The sequence below is a fragment of the Mustelus asterias genome, chromosome 1 (genome assembly GCF_964213995.1).
Source record: "Mustelus asterias chromosome 1, sMusAst1.hap1.1, whole genome shotgun sequence".
In the NCBI taxonomy this organism is placed as follows: Eukaryota; Metazoa; Chordata; class Chondrichthyes; order Carcharhiniformes; family Triakidae; genus Mustelus; species Mustelus asterias.
The window spans coordinates 59,589,601-59,610,569 of NC_135801.1; the positions used below are offsets into that span (position 1 = coordinate 59,589,601).

Genomic DNA, 20,969 nt, shown 5'->3' on the forward strand with positions numbered 1-20,969 from the left:
CTTTTCCCCATATTGGCCCTGGGGTTTTTACTCTGGGTTTTCGCCTCTCCCTGGAGATCACATGGTCTGGAATGGGGGGGCGGGGGTGAGTTAATAGTTGTGATGAACAAAGCATCGTAGCTGTGAGGGACAGCTCGGTGGATAGGATATTAGGATGTAGATAGGCTGGAAAATTGGGCGGGGATCCTGGATTCAGGATTCAATCCTGGACCGGGGAGCGGCGCGGGCTTGGAGGGCCGAAGGGCCTGTTTCTGTGCTGTATTGTTCTTTGTTCTTTGATTGCGGTGCAGTGCACTCCTGAGACCCCGGCATGGACCGCTCCATTATTCTTACCCTTCTGCCACTTAGAAATTTTTCGGCAGAATTCCGCCCTGTACCTTAATTTTGTAGCAAACTAATGTGCACAAGATCAGCCTACTATACAAATGCTAAAGAACTTCTTACCACCAAGACTCCATTGACTTCAATGGGCAGAGTATAAAATGGATACTATCTGCTTTTTGTTTGGTGATAAAAGTTAAAATTACCGTTGAGTTTCCCATGAGGTAAAATATGCGTTTATCCATGTCATTGAAGGAACTCCACATCACAAGACGAAGAATCGCCTTTTTAGTATGGTACAATATGTCAGTTATGATACTGAACATAACTGAATGCCCAGCAAGTTCTCCTTCATTCTCTGAATGGTCTCAAATACCATACTGTCAGACACTACATTCAGAATAAATATAAGGTTTATTTAGAAGATAATTACACAGAAGCACGATACTGATGGTATAAATACTTACAACCCAAAGATAAAATCAGTCAAGAAGTTGTGTCTTGATTGGAACATTTCTTGCATAGTCCAATAATCGGCAAAACTATTAGCAGAATCAGTCTTTTGAAACTTTCAAATTTGAAATTTGTATGTGTGAGAGGGGGTACTCTGCTCCCTGCACAGAGACCCAAGTATCAATTCCAGAACAAAAAGATTGAAGTGAACTTTTGAACACTGAAGAAAGACGAGTAGCTGCAACAATGTCTTTGTACCAAGGTATGTCTTCCAAGGTGTTCATCTTGAGATAATTATCTTGCTCCCCAGGTATCTTGCTGCCCCATCCATTGGTGACAATGAATTTGTCCACTCCACCCAGTATCTAAATTGCATATGCTTACCTTTCAAAGAAATAATTGCCTTGGTAAACAAACCTGATCTAATTAATTTCTGAAGTAATTCTGGGTCACCAAAATAATCAACCAACTCTATCAAATTGTAGATAAATCACGGCAGTTTTGAGTACTGACTATCCCAAGTGACAGAAACAAAGGAAGTCTTCGTTCCATGCATGTCCAAAACCAAGCTTCAATTCATACCTTGCCCATCAAAAGATATTAAAAATTCTCCAGGTTTACTGCATGGTACAATCCTTATGCACAGCAGTTCAACCCTGTTGATTCATTTGTCTCATTCTCAGTTGCAATAATTATTTTGGTCAGTCTTTGTGATATTATAATTCATGGCTTAGATAATACTTCTAAATTACAAAAAAGGTGCAAACACTGCAAAACCATTTTTTAAAGGGCTCTAGTGGACGTAAAATACCTCTGAATATAATTTCTCAGAATTGTACAAAGCTTTCTGGATTAAAACATATCAAAAATAGAGATGGTAATGTTTAGGTTCCATGTGAAATTAGCCCACGTTATTGCCTTTATACTGCATTAAGATGGGGGAAAAAGTAACATTTCAGATGGACAAAATTCAGAAGTATAAATACCAAAATGATAAGGTGAAAATCTTCAAAATTAAACAAAAAGGAATATCTGCACTGTAACAGAACAAGAAATGTAGCATTTATTACTAGTTGAACAAGTAAATGAACTACATCTTGGAGAATAAATGTAGATCAAGAAAAAATACAACCCACTGTAAGTAAATACAGCATTGGTAAATGCCAGAAAGAAAAACCAATATGGAGGCATGAATTAAAATGATGTAGATTCATTATCTGATTACACCAAAAACTGTTTTTGATAAGCAAGATTGACATTACAGGAATGACAAACTTCATTCTTGGAAGTGATATTCACAATTTCCAAATCAACATTTTAAGCTACAATGAACAATGCATCATAGGAATGTAGCATGGTAAACATTTGCTTCAATTCTTTTCACCATCGTTGTTGTTGGGGGCTTCATTCTTTTTTGTGAAGCAACCTGGGGGTCTTTTTACAAAATCTGGCTTTACTTCATTTCAAAAAAATATTGCACATTATTTAAGTGACAGGATAATTACCATAATAATAAGGAATTAATGTACCCATAAAACATGTTGCAGCTATCTAATGCTAGCTAACTAATTCAGAGTAAACTTCTTTTGTACAATTAAGTACAGAATATACAGAATTTAAAACAGGTTCTTTTCATTTATAATGTACATCCCCAAAAAAGTACTAGGGTCTTATTCTAGACCCAATATGTAGTTAATACCCTGTACAAGACCTATAATTACAGGCTGCCACGCAACTAGGTATCGCAGCCAATCTAATAGTTGGCCATATAAAACATGTGTGCGTTCCCACCTGTGACGAAGTTAAAGAAAATATTCTATACACACATGAAAATAACATTTAATAATATTTTACTGCTTAGAAACTACTTGAGAATTTTTTTACATTTAATGCACATCTTTTGGAAATGCTAATATTTACTATCATTCAAAGGAAAATGAGCAATCACCTCTATTATACTGACCAGACTTGCTTTTCATTGAATCCCTACAGTGCAGGAGGCGGCCATTTGGCCCATCCAGTCTGCACTGACTCTGACAGAGCATCTTACCCAGGACCAACCCCCCCCCCCACCATTCCCATAATACCACATATTTACCTTGCTAACCCCCCTATCCTACACATCTTGGGACACTAAGGGACAATTTAACATGGCCAATCCACAAAATCTGCACATCTTTGGACTGTAGGAGGAAACCGGAGCACTCGGAGGAAGCTCACGCAGACACAGGCAGAATGTGCAAACCCCACACAGGCCGGAATTGAACCCGGGTTCCTGGTGCTGTGAGGCAGCAGTGCCTACCACTGTGCCACCCGATTATATATCATCTGATTTTAAATGCATACAACGTTGACAAATCAAAACTATTACCAGTACTAGACAAATCTTCTCATAATCAACTCTTGGATGGTTATCCAGTCTTGTAATTAAAATATTTATAAGGGTATAATGTTTAAGTGGGTGAAGGCATTCTCGACGGTACAATAGTGCCAAAATAATCAGCATTCTACTGCTGGTGATTTAATTAAAATTAGTGCAGCTCGTGTTAATATTAATACTTAAATGTTTGTGTATCATTCTGCAGAAGCGCAAAATGAGAACATACTTTCCAGGAATGGTTTAAGTACCTTAAAAAGATACATGGTGGGCTTACCAGGATGTTAGCAGAGATTTCAGAAACGAGGTTGGAAAGGTTAGGACTGTCTTCCTTGGAACAGTGAAGGTGAAAAGATAACTCTCTTGGAATTTTCAAAATTAGAGGTTTTGATAGAGGGCACAGAGAAAACATTGTCCCTCTAGTGAATTGGTTAATAAATAGAAATAATAGTTTAAAAATCAACCAAGATCTGCAGGTAAGAGGAGGAAAAGTTGTCAGAACCTAGAACGCTCCATCTGAAAAGGTACTAAAAACTGATTCCATAAATAATTTTAAAAGGGAGTTGGATAGAAACTTGAGGAAATTAGAGGGTAACAAACAAAAAGCAGGGGTGTTGTACTAAGTGCAATTTCTCTTTCAAAAATGGAAGAGTTTTGATGGGCTGAATTGCCTCTTCCTGTACAGTAAGTTTCTATGATACTACAATACTCAGGGATACTCATGGAAATTGAGCAAGTTGCATACATGTTTGTCACCTGCTAAAATACCCACTATGACAATAATTTAGAGTTGGTGGGGACTCAGGAAAGACATTATTTTACAATAGTATAGACATTAGTGGGGATCATAGCTTTAAAGAAAAAATTGCTAGGAGCCTTGGGGAGGATCATATACATATGTAAATCAATAACCATAAACTGGCCAAGAGGGGAAAGAATTGCAAAGTATTTTACAAACACACTTGGAACATTCACACATCCTGTGGTTAGCAAAGATACAACTTCAAAGAGTATCTGACATCAAATAAACAAGAGCAAGGCAGAACATTACATTTGCAGTCGAAAGGAGGACAAGCATATGGGGTTCCAATTTCCTACTATTCAAATCCAATAGTTGGGAATTATTGCTCTGACAGAGCAGAAAAGCACAGTGGTTAGTCAAAAACAGGAGGGAGATTAAAAGCCAAAATAGCAAGCAACTGATTTTAAATTTTGTACCTTAATGAATTTGCAAATAATATCACCACTACAATATTTGCAATGCATTTTTTTCTTACACCGGAGCAACCCCTGCCTTCCACAGAGACATCGGGACCCACCCCCCATCCACATTTGGTGGCACGTTTCCCCACCCCCTCCTCAACACATATCGCTGGCATTGGGGCCATCCTAATCGATCCAGTTCGCGCATTAGAAAGGGATTGGAACGATTGCAAACCTTTTGGCGCCAGGCAGGGAACCTACTTTTAGGCCTGCTTGCCAATTTCCGGGATTGGAGCGATCTGTGCCAGGCCTGGTGAGGCTGGAACATCGCCCCCTGGACGTGCGCGTAAAACATTACCTGTAATCATACAATTCTCATGACAAGCAATTAAAAAGTTGAAAGTAGCTAGTTTGGTAATTAACTTGCCTCTGAAGTAATGACGTCCGATGTGCATGCTGTGAACTGATTACTGGTTTAAAATTAGTTAGCAGAACAAAGCACATCAGCAGGGAACACACAGATCCACACTGCATTGCCGCTTATCACAGCTGATAAGATTGTGCAACAAGTGGGAAAAATTGTTGCCAAATACTAGTAGATGCGCAGGCCAGGGGATGGGGGAGCAGGAAGAGGAGACAATAAACATACATACTTAGGGCACCTTCCATACTCACTTTAAAAAGGCAACATGCCTAAAACTTTCAGGTATGCGATCAGCGCTTTTGTAGGTCTTGTGGAAGCGAATACCTATCAGAAATTTCAATATCATTGCAATATTCCAAAGCACATTTGCACTGCATTTTGTGGCAGACAAATGTTTGTAAACTTCTTTTGCGCAGACTAAAATCAAAACCATTATTCAATGACAAATTGTGAAATATTTACAAGTGAAGTGATTCCAAGTAGCTCTTATTCAATTTGTTTCATCTGAAACTTTTAAACTAAATTTTAAAGGATACGGATTGCTCAGCATTCTTTTAAGGTCCACCTTCTCATTACAGTATGGGCAGGTCTGCTTTTTACCTACAATGCACCAACCACGAATGCAGAATTCATGAAATCTGAATGTAAGTTAAGGATATTCTGTTATTTGGAAATAAAGTAAATGTCAGTTTGTGCTGATCCACTATTTAATTACCAGCATCGATGAAAACAGCAAACACATTTCTAATGTGTAAAACACAAGATGCTAATGATGAGAATGGCTCATATGCACAGACTGCAATTTAACAGTTGCAAATACAAATCCTGTAATGGCTGCTGAATCTTGCGAGAGGCTGGAAATAAGATTAGGCACCAGCGAGATTTCAGTTCAGGATCCGCCCCCACAATGATTTGATTACGTTCATTTCAGGAAGGGCTCAAGCCTGATTAGCATATCTTACTATACATTATAATCTCATCACTTCACACCAATACTTGCGCCCTCAATGTAGCCTCCCCCCCAGCTGGCGTGACATTGCGCTGGAACGAATAGTGATTAGTTTTCAAAAATGAAAACCAGGTATGAAGACCACCTGGGAGGCACACAGTTAAGGATAGCCTTTGGATGGCGAAGGATATGCCTGGCACCTTGGCACTGCCCCCAAGCTGGCAGTCTGGGAGAGGCCCTCGGTGGAGCCACATTGTGTGGTGGGGGGAGGGTGGGGGGAAAGGGATGCGTGTTGCCTTTGGGGATGGGTTTCATTTGTCTGTGGAAATGGGAAGGGGGGGGGGAAAGAGTTGTCCATTTCTTGTGCAGGTTGGGGTGCCCTTTAAAGATGGCACCCTAATCTTGCCCGCTCTATCAGGCCCCACAAGAGTGACGGCGCAAATACTGTGGCAGGGAATCTGATTGGAAACTAGGCAGCTGGATAGTTACAAGCCAGTTTTCAGTCTAAAACTGACACATTTACAAATTTTGTGAAGATTCCTCCCATAGTATGGCATTCCAAAATTCTGTTCTCAAAGGTAAATGGATGGCAAAGTTTTGGATGTGCAGTTGGTGCACAGAGTTAACTGATGACATATCACATTGTTCTATACACAAAGCGCTTTCTGAAATTTTGACAGTGGGAGACCATTTGTGGGTAAGAATTTTTAAAAAAACACAATGAATCACCATTTGGAAATTACAATACTTTGGCCTCCAAATGTGTTCGAAAGTGTATTCCCCAATCAATCTTTGCAAAACAAGCAATATTTCAACAGCTAGACACCAGGATACAATTAAATGACAATAGCACAGTTGGCTAAGAGCCTGAGTGCTGATTCTGCAAGTTTGAAGCCCGAGATTTACGATCATTCATTGCCCGACTTGATGAATTTTTCAAGTTCTCATCTTCCAGAAGATGACATTTCTTCTTTGGGATAATAACTTAACGTGGCTTTGATTCAGTTTACTTGTAATTCTCTTACCATCAGCTATACAAAAAATTGCAGTCAAAATATTATCAAAACTCTACAACACCCCTGAAGGCAATAAAATAAAGGGTAGAATGGCCACACCAAAGATGGTGAACTGAAAATGTTATTGGTGAACCACTATGTTATCTACACAGCTTCTTGCAAAAAAAAAACTTTTAAATTTACTTGCATGAGTCGCTTCATTTTTTAAATCCAGACATATGCATTACAACGTAACACATCTTTTGTGATTTCTCTGCTCAAAAGTGACTGAATAGGTTCAGTCCACACAGCTAACTTTCACATTCACTACAAATTAACACATTAGCAGACACAGTTGCCCCAATAATCATTTATTCATCAAGAACTAAAGGTAGATACTAGTTACTCTTGTTCAAACATTAAAATTGTTTGTAATTAATTTGGAGGAGGAAGAAGAGACTGGATTTTCAAGTGCGGCTTCATAAGAAGCATACATGAATGTATATATAAATGAACCCGACAGCATCATTGCAAACAGTTTCTGAAATGTGCTCATGTAAAAACAGCATTGTAAGTTTTTAGTAGTCCAGTTCCAAAGATACAAGATTAAAAAAGCCTATATTAAGGTGCTTAATGAATACTGGCCTTGCAGCTGACACCAATACCAAGAAGGAATTTTTAAATATGCCAGAAGCACTCAATTCAAATTGGAGACTGTAGCAGTGACAAGAATCTTGAATGGAAACAATGGCTTATGACAAAGTAGAAATTAATTAAGCCCATTCAGGAAATAAATTATTAGAAAAGGAAAGGTTTTGCTCTAAATGTCAGGTACTTTGCAAGTAAAAGAAGCTAACTTCTTTGGACTCATGAAATGCGCATTCTGTTCCATGTGAAAACTCTAGAAGCTACTCATCCTAGATAACCACATATAGAAGTGTTATCAACTTCAGCAGCTTGAGTTCTGAGTTTTGGAGCTTGAGCAGCAGCTGGGGTCACTCCAGCACATGCGTGAGGTTGACAAGTTTATGGATAGTAAGTTTATAAATGTGATCACTGCACAGATTAAAGGCATTAAGATAAAGAGGAATAGGTGACTACCAGGCTGTCAGGAAAGATCAAGCAGGTAGTGCTGGGGTCCCCCAAGTGTTCTCATTCTCCAATTCTGAATACTGGTGAGGGTGATGGGGCGTGCAGCCAGTCAAGTCCATAGTACTACAGCTAGCTCAGCTGCATGAGGAGACAAGAAGATGATTGGAAAAGCAATAAGTGACAGGGCTTTCGACAGTTAGGGGAATAGACTGGCATTTCTGCAGCGCAGGTGTGAATCCAGAATGGTATGTTGCCTCCCTGGTGTCAGGGTCAAGGATGTCACTGAGCGGCTGCAGAGGGAGGGCGGCAAGTAATCATTAGCCGTGATCCAATGGCATAGGCAGAAAGAGGGATTTCAGCTACAGGTAGAGTTTAAGGAACTAGGAAGGAAAACAGCAAGCAGGACCTCAATAGGTCTGGTTTAATCTCCAAATTACTCCCGGTGCCACACGCTGCTGGGTATAGAAAACTTTGAAGATACAACCAACAGAGTGGATAAAGGGGAACAGCAGATTTACTACATTTGGATTTCCAAAAGGCATTCAATAAGGTGCCACATAAAAGGTTGCTACACAAGAGGATATGGTGTTGGGGATAATATATTAGCATGGAAAGAGGACTGACTAACTAACAGGAAACAAGAGTAGGGATAAATGGGTCATTGCCTCAACTATTTACAATCTATATTAATGACCTCGATGAAGGGATTAACTGTATTATAGTTAAATTTGTTGACGATACACAGATAGAGGAAAGCAATTTGTGAGCAGGATAAAAAGATTCTGCAAAGGGATATAGAAAAACTAAGTCAATGGGCAAAAAATTGGTAGCTGGAGTACAGTGTTGGCAACTTTGGTAGGAAGAATAGAAAAGCAGAATATTGTTTAAATATAGAGACATTGCAGAATTCTGCAGTAAAGAAGGATCTGGGTGTCCTCATATGAATTATAAAAGCCAGAATGTTAGGGTCATTCACGCCAGCAGGATTTTCCCATCCCACTGCAGTGAACGGAGATTTGGCTGGGCGCCAAATTCTCCGATCTCACTGCAGCAGGAGTGTGATGTGAACGGCTAGTAAGATCACGCCCAAAGAGTTAGTATGCAGCTATATCAAATAATTAGGAAGGGCATGCAAAATACGCTGGGGACTCGTGTCCATCAGAAATGACTCAATAGCACCATTACCCAATGAGTTAGCTGAGATCTGAAGTATACAACTGTTGGGCTGATTCTGTGACAGGTGGCAAGAGAATCAACCTAAGAGAAAAGCCTACTTCAACTCGTCCTTCCCAATCTACACATTTCAGATGTATCTGCTCATGACAGCATTGGTAGCAGTGTAGCTGAGTAAATTGGGCCTATACTCTGGAGTCGAGAAGGAAGAGAGGTGATTTCATTGAAATATACAGATTCTGAAGGTGCTCAACAGGGTAGATGCTGAGAGATTGATTCTCCTGGTCAGTAAACTGAAACCCAGTGTCAGGATAAGGTGTTGATCATTTGGGACTGAGAGGAGAAGAAATTACTTCACTCAAAGGGTCGTGACTCTTTGAACTTCTCAGTGGATACTCCATCACTGAATACATTTAAGGTGACACACAGATTTTTGGTCTGTTAGGGACTTAAGAGAAATGGGGAGTAGGCAGCAAAGTGGAGTTGAAGCCCAAAAGCAACCATGATCATATTGAATGGAAGAGCATAGCAATTTGTTTAAGTGCATAGCTCCTTTAAATTTTCCTCGGCGGCCACACATTCACAATAATTTGAAGAGGGCCAACTTGTGTGCAGCCTATGTGGGAACTTCCAGATTGCTGTGCAACTACACAGCTGAGAGAGAACATTGTTTCTAATTCCTCAAAGCCTTTCCATCAGTTACAAGGCACAAGTCAGGAGTACGATGGAATACTCTCTACTTGCCAAGGACAAGTGCAGCTCTAACAACAATCAAGAAGCTCAACACATCCAGGACAAAGCAGCCTGATTGACTGACATCCCACTGACCACCTTTAACATTCATCACCATTGATGTACAGTGTCTGTAGTGTGTATCATATACATGGTGCACAACAGCAACTTGGCAAGAGTTTTTCAACAACACCTCCCAAACACACAATCCCTATCACCTGGAAAGACAAGGGCAGCAGGCGCATGGGAACATCAACTCATGTTCGCCCTGACTTGGACATATTGTCACTCCTTAATTGCTCTTGAGAAAGTGGTGGTGAGTTGCTGTTGGATAGGCAGTTCTTATTCTGGAACTGTCTACCCAACAGCAACTCACCACCACTTTCTCAAAAATAATTAAGGAAGGACAGCAAATATCGACCTTGCCAACAATGCCCACATCCCATGAATGAATAAAAAGTCTTAAATCGTTTGGCCTTCACACCAGATGCATTGTTAACTGCAGCCCGGTTCAAAGCTATCTTTAAAACCTTCCAGGTTGTCATGTGGATGGCCTGGTAACTTAAAACTTAATTTCCTGCTTTTATTTTTAGTTACAAGAAAACCCAAGCTGCTGCTGACTCTCCTAATATAAAAAATTAACAATGCTTGTGCAGAGCTCTCTACACATTCTAAAAACAGCACACTACAATCTACAGGCTCATCATACTTGGAGACCAGTAACTGTAGCTTAATGGCGCCTTTAGGTCGCCTAATAACTAAAAGTTGGTCTCAGACCAATGTGTCCCATTTATGAATATAGTTAAACTACAGAGTATTAATCAATGTAAACTTCGATGTTGACCTCAAAATACAGGACTCAAGAAAATAAACTATAATAACAGAAAACAGAGTTCTGACAGCTTGGCAGCACCACAGCTAGAAACGAAACAGTACCGCAGCAATTTGAATCATGAATATTTTGATGTAGTGGAAATAAAGCTTTTTCTGCTCCCCAAATGTTAAATGGATTTTTAAAGAATTCTTTCATGGGAGGGTGGGAGTTGCAGGCTAGGCCGGCATTCATTGCCCAATCCTAATTGCTTTTGAGAAGGTGGTGGTGAGCTGCCTCCTTCTACTGCCGCAGTCCATGTGATGTAGGTACACCCAGAATCCTTTTAGGAAAGGAGTGCCAGGATTTTGACACAGCGACAGTGAAGGAACGATGATGTAGTTCCAAATCAGGATGCTCTATGGTTTGGAGGGGAACTTCCAAGTGGTGCCTTTCCTATGCACCTTCTGCCATTGTCCAAGGTGCTAGTGTTCATGGGTTTGGAAGGTGCTGTTGGTGCAGTGTACCTTGCAGGTGGTACACACTGCTGCCACTGTGCATCAGTGGTGGAGACATTGCATATTTAAGGTGGTGGATAGGGTGCCAATTACACTGGCTGCTTTGTCCTGAATGGAGTCAAGCTTCAAGTGTTGCCGGAGTTGCATTCATCCCGGCAAGTGAAGAGTACTCCTGATACAAATTAGTATTCCTGATTTGAGCCTTGTAGATGGTGGACAGACTTGGGGAGTCAGGAGGTGAAACGCTACAGAATTCCCAATCTCTGGTCTACTCTTGTAGCCAGAGTATTTATATGGCTAGTCCAGGTCAGTTTCAGGTCAATGGTAACCCCCCCCCACCAAAGATGTTGATAAGTGAGGATTCAGCAATGGTAATGGCATTCATGGGGAGATGGTTAGATTTTCTCTTGTTAGAAATGGTCATTGCCTGGCACTTGTGTGGCACGAATGTTACCTGCTATTTATTAGCCTAAACCTGGATATTGTCCAGAGCTTCCTGCATTTGGACACAGACTGCTTCAGTATCTGATGAGTTTCAAATGGTGCTGAACATTGTGCAACCATCAGAAAACATCCCCACTTCTGACCTTATGATGGAGGGAAAGTCATTGATGAAGTAGCTGAAGATGGTTGAGCCTAGGACTCAGTCCTGAGAAACTCCTGCAGTTATGTCCTGGAACTGCTATGATTGACCTTCAACAACCACAACCATCTTTTGTTGTGCTAAGTATGACTCCAAACAGTGGGGAGTTTTTCCGTTTGACTCCAATTTTGCTAGGGCTCCTTGATATCACTTTCGGTCAAATATCATCTTGACATCAAAGGCAGTCACTCTCACCTCACCTCTGGAGTTCATCTCTTCTGTCCATGTTTGGACCAAGGCTGTAATGAAGTCAGGAGTCAAGTGGTCCTGGTGGAACCCAAACTGAGCAATGGGCAGGTTATTGCTGAGTTAAGTGCCACTTGATGTCACTGTTGACAACCCCTTCTACTAATGAATGCTAATAAAATTTCATTTTGCAATGACGACTGAAAGGATACACATTCTAAAAAAAGGATACACATGATTACAGGAGAGTTGGTACGTGTCTTCAATAATTCCTTCTTCACTGATATCCACAAATATTTTCTGACCACACACAGCACAAATGTCATCAGAGAGATTCCTGGATGGCATACTGCCAAAATTATAGAACTGGAAAGAAAAGTCACAAACAATAGCATTTAGCATATGAAGCAAAAAATACAAAAAATCTTTTTCTTTAAAAAAGATAGCTTTCTTGCTGTGCAAATATTACTTACCCCAATAGTGGAAGCCATATAGTCAGAGCAAATCTCAGCAAAATCTCTTCCCATGACTCCATAATACAAGCCATAGAACAGCAAAATTACACCAAAATCCATCGAATCTTCTGTCTTTATTCTATGTTCAATGAAAAAGGAAATTGAGCCATCAACTTTTTAGTTCCAATGGTTTGTTTGATAGAAAAGATAACATTGTCATCAGTGGTTCAATTGACAATGCTGCTCTTTCAGAAGCGACGTACCCAAAGCTGAATTTTTATCCCTGCCTAACAGACAACAAAAACATCCTGGCTCTGTCCTACAATTTACATAAACTGTCCTGACTGATATTACTGTAAAGCCAATAAATGCTAAACCTGTGTAGACATGAGTTTGCTCAATGCCCCGTACAGATTTATAGCACATGTAATAATTCCCAAACCATGTGTTTGGTGGCATATAACTAGTTGGCCTCCATTAAGAATTTATAAGTTCTGTACCCAAAAACCAGACAATGAATGAGAAACCACATCAAAAAGCATCTGCTACAAGTATACTGTACTGCAATTTGATCTGAAAGAAAAACGTAAGCAAGTTGAGTCACTGAAAAGAAACCTCATGAAACAATCAACACTTCACTAAGTTATGTGGCTGAAACAAGTGTAAGATGCTAGCTGATATATTTTGCATTTATTAACAGTCATTTCAAATTGTGTTAATAAAACATCTAAAAGTTCCATACCTGAAGAACAAATTGAAGCCAAACATTGTAAACATTACAGCCAAATATCCCACAATGCCCACTGCATAACTTAATTTGTAGATGAGAAGGAACCATTTGTAGACCATTCTGTTGATTTAATACAAAACCAAAATTCGTGAGTAAGACATTTCCATTTGATTTTGACTAACAAAAAACAGACAAACTCAACAATGGTCTGAATTTTTCAATGTGAAAAATCTTAAAACATTTAGAATTTGCACAATAAAACCACAACAATGAAGCAATTGCCAAAATCTGGTTACAAAAGTGGAAAGAATGTAGTTTATACACTGCATACGAGTTAAAGACAGCAGTATGCAGAAAGTGATGATTAAATGCACATTAAGGTCATCAACTTTGACCCAATTACTATGAACCTTTGTAATCTAACAGCAAAATTGGTGGATGTGTAATAACTCTGATGCCAATGGAACAGAATTATGATTTGATACCAAAGTAACATGACCCAAGTAAATAGAGTTCTGTTAAAGAATGAAGAAACTTGCATTTATGTAGCACTCTTCACAAATTCAGAATGTGCCAGAATGATTTGTAATTAAAGAATTACTTTCAATGTGATTGTAATGGGAAAACAATTTGAGCATAGTAATGTCCCACAAATAGCAATAAAATACGCGGCACGGTAGCACAGTGGTTAGCACTGCTGCTTCACAGCTCCAGGGTCCCGGGTTCGATTCCCGGCTCGGGTCACTGCCTGTGTGGAGTTTGCACATTCTCCTCGTGTCTGCGTGGGTTTCCTCCGGGTGCTCCGGTTTCCTCCCACAGTCCAAAGATGTGCGGGTTAGGTTGATTGGCCAGGTTAAAAATTGCCCCTTAAGAGTCCTGAGATGCATAGGTTAGAGGGATTAGCGGGTAAATATGTGGGGGTAGGGCCTGGGTGGGATTGTGGTTGGTGCAGACTCAATGGGCCGAATGGCCCCCTTCTGCACTGTAGGGTTTCTATGATTCTATGAAAATAATAACTAGATAATCTGATTTAGTGATACCTGATGAAGGATAAATATTAGCCAGGACATGTGGAGAACTTCCCTGCTCTTCAAGTAGTAACATGCAATCTATTATTATTATTCAGGGTGGCACAGTGGTTAGCACTGCTGCCTCACAGCGCAAGGGACCCAGGTTCAATTCCAGACTTGGAGGGTGCACGTTCTCCCCATGTCTGTGGGGATTTCCTCTGTGTGCTCCAGTTTCCTCCCACAGTCCAAAGATGTGCATGTTAGGTGGGTTAGCCATTGCCCCTTAGTGTCCCAAGATGTGTAGGCTAGGGGGATTAGCGAGTTAAATACATGGGGTTACAGGAAAGGGTGTGAGTGGGATCTCTCTCAGCAAGTCAGTGCAGACTTGATGGGCTGAATGGCCTCCTTCTGCACTGTAGGGATTCTATTCTATTAGGCTTACAGACAGAGCTTTTACCCTCTGGCAGTGCAGCACTCCCTTGATACTTTATGTCAGCCTAGATTACATGTGCAAATCCTGGAGTGGTGCTTGAGCACCTGATTCAGAGGCAAGAATGCTGCCCATGACATGAACCATGATTGAGGTAAATGGAGGCTCAATTTTTTAAATTTGGAATGTATTCCCATACGCAGAAACAAAACACTGATAGGGATTATACATATTGCACATTACAAATCAAATATATTACACCTTGTAGTTATCTAATACTTTTAATTATAGAGTAACATCCCAAAGCAGCTCACAGGAGCATTATAAAATAAAACTTGACACCAAGCCACAAAGGTGATATTAGAACAGATGACCAAAAGCTGGTTCAAGAAGATAAGTTTCAAAGAGCATCTTAACAGAGAGAAGGGTAAGAGGCAGAGGGAATTCCAGAGCTTATGGCACAAGCAGCTGATGACATGGCCACCAATGGTGAAGCAATGAAATGATGTGGAGATGCCGGCGTTGGACTGGGGTAAGCACAGTAAGAAGTCTCACAACACCAGGTTAAAGTCCAACAGGTTTATTTGGTAGCAAATACCATAAGCTTTCGGAGCACTGCTCCTTCGTCAGATGGAGTGGATATCTGCTCTCAAACAGTGCACAGACACAGAAATCAAGTTACAGAATACTAATTAGAATGCGAATCTCTACAGCCAGCCAGGTCTTAAAGGTACAGACAATGTGGGTGGAGGGAATGAAAATCAGAGATGAATAAGGAGCCACATTTACAGGAGAGCAGAGATCGTGGTGGGTGTGGGCAGTTAGAGAGGGGCAAGGGGAGGCCATAGTGGGATCTGAAAACAAGAAAGCTTGGAATGAGCATTGTTAATTACAAACATCATTACTTATTGAAATCCAAGGCAGTTTTAGAGGACTTGTCACCTGGTAGTAGATACTCATCATGTGCTTTTATCATGCAAACTGGTTATTCACAGAATGACCCGGCTATTTCGAAGGTCCATTATTAGTCGAGATATAATATGTGATGATTTTCTTCACTGTAATTATCTCTTTACAAGTAACATATCTATTTTAGATTGATCACTGTTGATGGAGAACAGGATTTAAGATTCTGTGGCTGTATGCTTAAATTTGAGTAGTTAATGGAATCAGACACTTTCAAGAATGAAATAAATAAGAAAAGCTATTCAATGAAAAAGCAAAATTAAGAAAAATAATTTTAAGCAAAAGATAATGAGCTTTCCCAAAATATCTTAGAAATGCATTTCTCATTGTTAGGAAGTTAGATTTGGCTGATTTTTGCAGTCAGCAGCAAAGCAATGTTGCTTGTCACTGGCCTTGAGAAAAGTTGCCTACAAATATGTAGAGATCTTTTTGGCATGGACTGCCACTTGCTTGGTGGTAGTTTAAATCTGGTGCAAAGTCATGGGGACCTCCAGGTGCCTAGCAACAGTAATATCAGCATAGAACGAAGCAGCCAGTCGCACTGAAGCACTTTGACTGACAGCAAATCAGAAAATTAAAAGCACTGATTACCCTTCACTTTCAATTTAAATTTTGAGTTGGTAAAATAAATGAATTACGCTTTGATTAAAATTAAAGCTAACTCAAAAAAAACATGTGAAATGTATCTTCAGAGAAATTTGATATTTCACAAATCAGCTTTTCCTGGCCTGAGAGGTTATTTAGCAGCAATTATGAAGTTACAAGGTGTAATTTTAAGCGTATTTACAGCAAGACTTACAGCATACAAGTGGAATTTTATGTCAATTCACTGAGTGATTTTTTTTATTCGATCAGGAATGTGGGTGTTGCTGGCTGGGCCAGCATGCATTGCCTATCCCGAATTGCTCTCGAACTGAGTGGAATGCTAGGCCATTTTCAGAGGGCATTTAAAGAGTCAACCACATTGCTGTGCCGTGGGTCTGGAGTCACATGTAGGCCTGACCAGGTAAGGGTCATTAGTGAACCACATGGGTTTTTACGACAATGCTTCATGGCCATTATTAGACTTTTAGTTACAGAATTTCAGCATCTGCCATGATGAGGTTCAAACCCAGGGCATTATCCGAGTGACAATACCACAGCATCATTGCCTGCCTTTTAGGGGCTGCACAACATGAAGACCTCAACAGTACATCCTCTGAAGGGTAGAATCACTGACTGTAACTTCGAGATTTTTGTATTATTCTCTGAACTTGCTGTCAGTTTTGTGTCATCACCACTACTAAACCTAGGCCATTATTTCTGCATGATACTTGAAGGTAGTTTTAACTTCAGACCAATGCAAAACATCTGTCTCCTCAGACATGCTCTCACCCATCTGTACCTCAAGATCTCCAACTCATCCCTCCCAGCCCTGCAATTCAACCACTTTTAACTCTTGCCTGTGGATGGCCCCTTCTTTGTACCCCACTCATTAATAGCTGTGCCTGCTGATGCCAGTGCCCTGTGCTCATCAACTGTCTTTAAACCATCCTTACAATTCACTGCTTTGACCAGTTTTTCATTCACCTTGCCTATTACTCACTTCTTTGCTCCAGTGTCAATGTTTTCTATTTTGTTACACATCAGTGAACCGCCTTAGAGCATTTTATTTGTTATAGATACTATATTAATGCCTGCTGTGCAGTAAAACTAGAGTCAGGTCTCCAAGCAGAAAATTAAGCAACACAATAATCCGAAGTATAAAAGATATACGAGAATATATTTACTTATTTAAAGTAGAGTATGATTGGGGGGGGGGGGGGGGGTGGAGGAGAAGAAACTGAAGTGGAGTCATTTAATATGCTCTTTTCTCAATAGGTTAATTTTTCTGCCAAATTTCTGGGTCATGGAAGCCTTCACTTTTTTTTCAGACTTTCCTTGCTTTTTCCTCCTCTGCTATTCTGCTGTAAGCATTTACACCAACTGTGGACACATCCTTAGTTTCTATAATGCACCATTATCCCCTCAGTTTGGCCTGAACCATAATCACTTTGGAAGGGGATTTTGACCTGGCATTCTCCGAGCATGGGATCGGCAGAGTGTGGTCAAATATCCCATGAGATTTGGAAAGCGCGGTTCACTCTGGAGTGACCGTGCTTTCCGATTTTCATTGACCATCGCCAATAACGTAATCACACCCATAATGGGCGAGAAACTGATGCCGGGGGGGGGGGGGGGGGTTCTCACCAGAAATGACACTTTGCCAAATTGTAGTAAGATTCCACCCTGTCATTTAGTCACCCCTGCCTTCATTTTATCATAAATTTCTCCCTTCTGCTCTTTCTTGCTTCCCACACACCCCTTTCTGGCCTTCCATTTCCTATAAAATTGTTGATCACCAACATCTTCCAATTCCAATGAAAGGTCATTTTACTAAGTTATGGGACCATATCTTCCGCAGGGTGACAATCATCATTACATTGCTACTCCGTTCCTACTTTTGCCCTTCCCGACACTGCATTTCTAGCCAGGCCTTCTGAGCCTGGCATCTTCAGAAATGGACAGCAAAGCTTCCATCCAAGAACTCTGCCTGAGCGCTGTAGTATGGGTGAGTTGGGAAAGAACAGAATGCTCTCACTTTTTACTGCATAAGCTGCTCGAAAGTCATGTTTAAATGCCTAGTATGAATGCTGTTGAATGGGTAAGTGGGTGGCTGTGTGAGGGGGTAGGGTGGTTGGTAAGTGGGTATGATGGGCAGGTTGGTGAGATGGACAGATTGGGAAGGGCATGTGGTGGGTGTGATGGTTAGGGAGAATAGTCAAGTCAGGTTAAGGGGTAGTCGGGTGGTGGGGCCTAGTCAGGTCTTGTTTGGGGCCGGGGGGGGTGCAGTTAGGTGGTTGTGTGTTAGCGTGTTTGGGAGGATTGGTAGGAGGTCCAGTTGGGAGTTTGGGTGGGCATAGTTGGGAATCAGAGTAGGGTAGTCATGGGGTCGAAAGGGGAGTCAGGGGTCAGTGTGATTGATCAGGGGTCAATTGTGAGATTATCCAGCATTTAAATTAGGATTTTCCTGTTTAGCATTTCCTTGATAACTATCCAGTCAAGCATGTTGGAATTGTCTCAAGTCTCCAAATGTACTTCAGAATCAAGACTTTGTGGATGGCCCAGAGGAGTTCAAACTCCCTGGGCAATTGCCAGAGCTTAGTGCTTCAGGACTTCTGCGGGAGCCACACACATATCTTGGATTGTATGCCCTGGCTCCAACAACCTGAAGATCACAAGTTCTAGGCCATTAACTCTCTCGCGATGCTGCCTTACCTACTGAATGTTTCCTGCATGATCTGTTTCAGTTTTCTAGTGTCCACGGTATTTTGCCTTAGTTTAGTGTTTAATTCATTGTCGTTTCTCTTTCAGGAATGCCCAGTTTGAAGAAGTTCTGCGCTTTTTCTGCAACTGAATTTTTATTTGCCTCTTTTACCCTGTTCACCTTCAGTGCTATCTACTTCCCAATTTTGGATTCATGTGTCTGCTAAAACTTGTTTTCACACACATTATTTTTCTCATTTGCTTATGAAAAATCAGAGCTGGTCTTCGAGGTTAGACAGAAAATTAAACATAAAATAACAGAAAATAAAACATAGAACAATACATGGGATCGGCAGAGTGGGGTTCAAATCCCATGAGATTTGAAAAGCGAGGTTCACTCTGGCGTGACCGTGCTTTCTGATTTTCCAAGGGATAGCAAAATGGCCTGGCTGTAGTTGAAAACAGGTTATTGGCCTCATCTCGAATACAAAGACAATGGGGTTAATATTCTGGAAGGGCAAAGACAAACAAGTTGAAAAGGCTAGTTCAATTGAACCCATGATGTGAATACAGGGAGGTAACAGCCTTAATTCAGCAATATAAGCCATAATTACAGTTGAGAAAAATAATTACTTAGCACTGAGAAGCAGTGAAACATATGCCTATCAACTGTTCCTCTACTCTTCCACTGACGAGATATTTAAATTGCAACCCTCCGCACTCTAATGTTGATTTAATACTGGAGAAATTTGGTCAATATGAAGGAAGTTAAAAGAGCTTTAACAGAGTCAGAACTATCAAAAATGAGAGTTGAAGCAGAAAAACAGATGGCACAAGTACTGTTTGAAAAAATAAAAGAAAAAATGTACTAATTTTGGTGAATAAGTGATTTATATATTGACTCTTTTCTCGTGTGTTCTGGATTTCTTTTGGAGCAGAGGGCATCCTTTCCTGTGGGTCAGCTTCTACATGAGCATATATGTGCATGCAAGATACTAATGAAGACCTGGTGGCAAGAAAAAGGATGATTTGCCAGTTCAGATATTGTGATCATGAAGGCACAGTTATGATGATCACATTATGTAGTGTAAACATCTGATGAACTAATTCCAAAGATGATCTTTTATGCTGCATTGATAAATGAGAAGTGATTTATTTAGGCAAATGAAATATAAAGAGCGCTCAAGGCCTGTTGCATTGTTAATACTGAAAGTAAATGCCAGCTGAGGAAGTTGCTTCAAAAAAAAAACCAAGGTTCTCAACCTGGTGTTTCTCCTCATCAGTCACCAAAAAACCAACTGCAAAGAAACAGATTATATTCTGGCTGTCTTCAATACCTTCCTTAGCTAGCATTTACTTTCAGTATCAACAATGCGGACCAAAAAATTAGCCCTTAGTTCATTGATGAGTTATTGCCTAAATGAATCTAACTTTGCTCTTCAGAATCACAGAATTATAAAGATGCAGGTGGCGGCCATTTGGCCCATTGTGTCTGTGCCAGCTCACCGAATGAGCAAGGTCACCTAGCATTTCAACACCACAGCTAAATAGATACTATTTTAACATAGGGATACATTTGTACTTCTGAACTTCAGTCTGTATAAAAAGGTGATTTAATGAATACCAGAAAAACTGGAACTTTTTGGGGCAAGGGAGTTTATATTTCCTCAGTAAAAGCACTTTATAGATTGCAACACATTCTATGCCCAGATCAGAACTATATGTGGATCAAATGCTGCTGATGCCATTTACAGAGTAATTGATGCATAACAACTCCATCTGTAGGAGCTGATCTATTTAAAAATTGACGATGTTAATTAGAAGTAAAAAATGATCTGAAGTAGACTTTTTTTTGATCAAGGTCTTCATGGATGGTTATTCTCTATACTTTAACTTGAGCAAATTGTTCCCACTTATGGTCAGTTATTTGGCATTGTTTCAGAATAGCTTTTAATGTGGTTGCAGATCAGCCACGACGTTAGTGAATAGCTGAGCAAGTTAAAGAAGCCATAGTGTCTACTCTTGTGCCTATTTCAGTTGTTCCTATGCCTAGAAGGTCGTCAGTGGGGGTCAAATGAAGCAGGGGTGTACAAGAGGCCAAGATTGGAGGAATACAAAGTTCTTGGAGGGTTGTAGGGCTGGAGGAAAAAAGCAAAACATTTATTTAGTCACAGTAGATTAGTGGTTGAAATGTTCATGCCTACATGACATAAAAT

The 20,969-nt window shown here is 40.4% G+C and overlaps 1 protein-coding gene across 3 annotated transcripts in view; it reads right to left on the reverse strand.

The window, feature by feature from the left end:
• Window positions 1-716: 716 nt before the first annotated feature.
• The window catches only part of rnf175 (ring finger protein 175), a 35,131-nt gene continuing 14,878 nt past the window's right edge, over window positions 717-20,969 (reverse strand). The window contains exons 5-9 of one of the 3 annotated variants that reach the window (XR_013497770.1): window positions 13,075-13,182; window positions 12,351-12,471; window positions 12,090-12,243; window positions 5,315-5,416; window positions 717-2,565 (exon numbers count right to left, since the gene is read on the reverse strand). Coding sequence is in view for 2 of the 3 variants with exons in the window: in XM_078212902.1 (XP_078069028.1) it covers window positions 2,445-2,565; window positions 5,315-5,416; window positions 12,110-12,243; window positions 12,351-12,471; window positions 13,075-13,182 (586 nt within the window). In the remaining variant the exon portion in view is untranslated. The remainder of the gene's footprint in view (window positions 2,566-5,314; window positions 5,417-12,089; window positions 12,244-12,350; window positions 12,472-13,074; window positions 13,183-20,969) is intronic. The other 2 variants (XM_078212902.1, XM_078212911.1) reach the window with 2 other exon arrangements.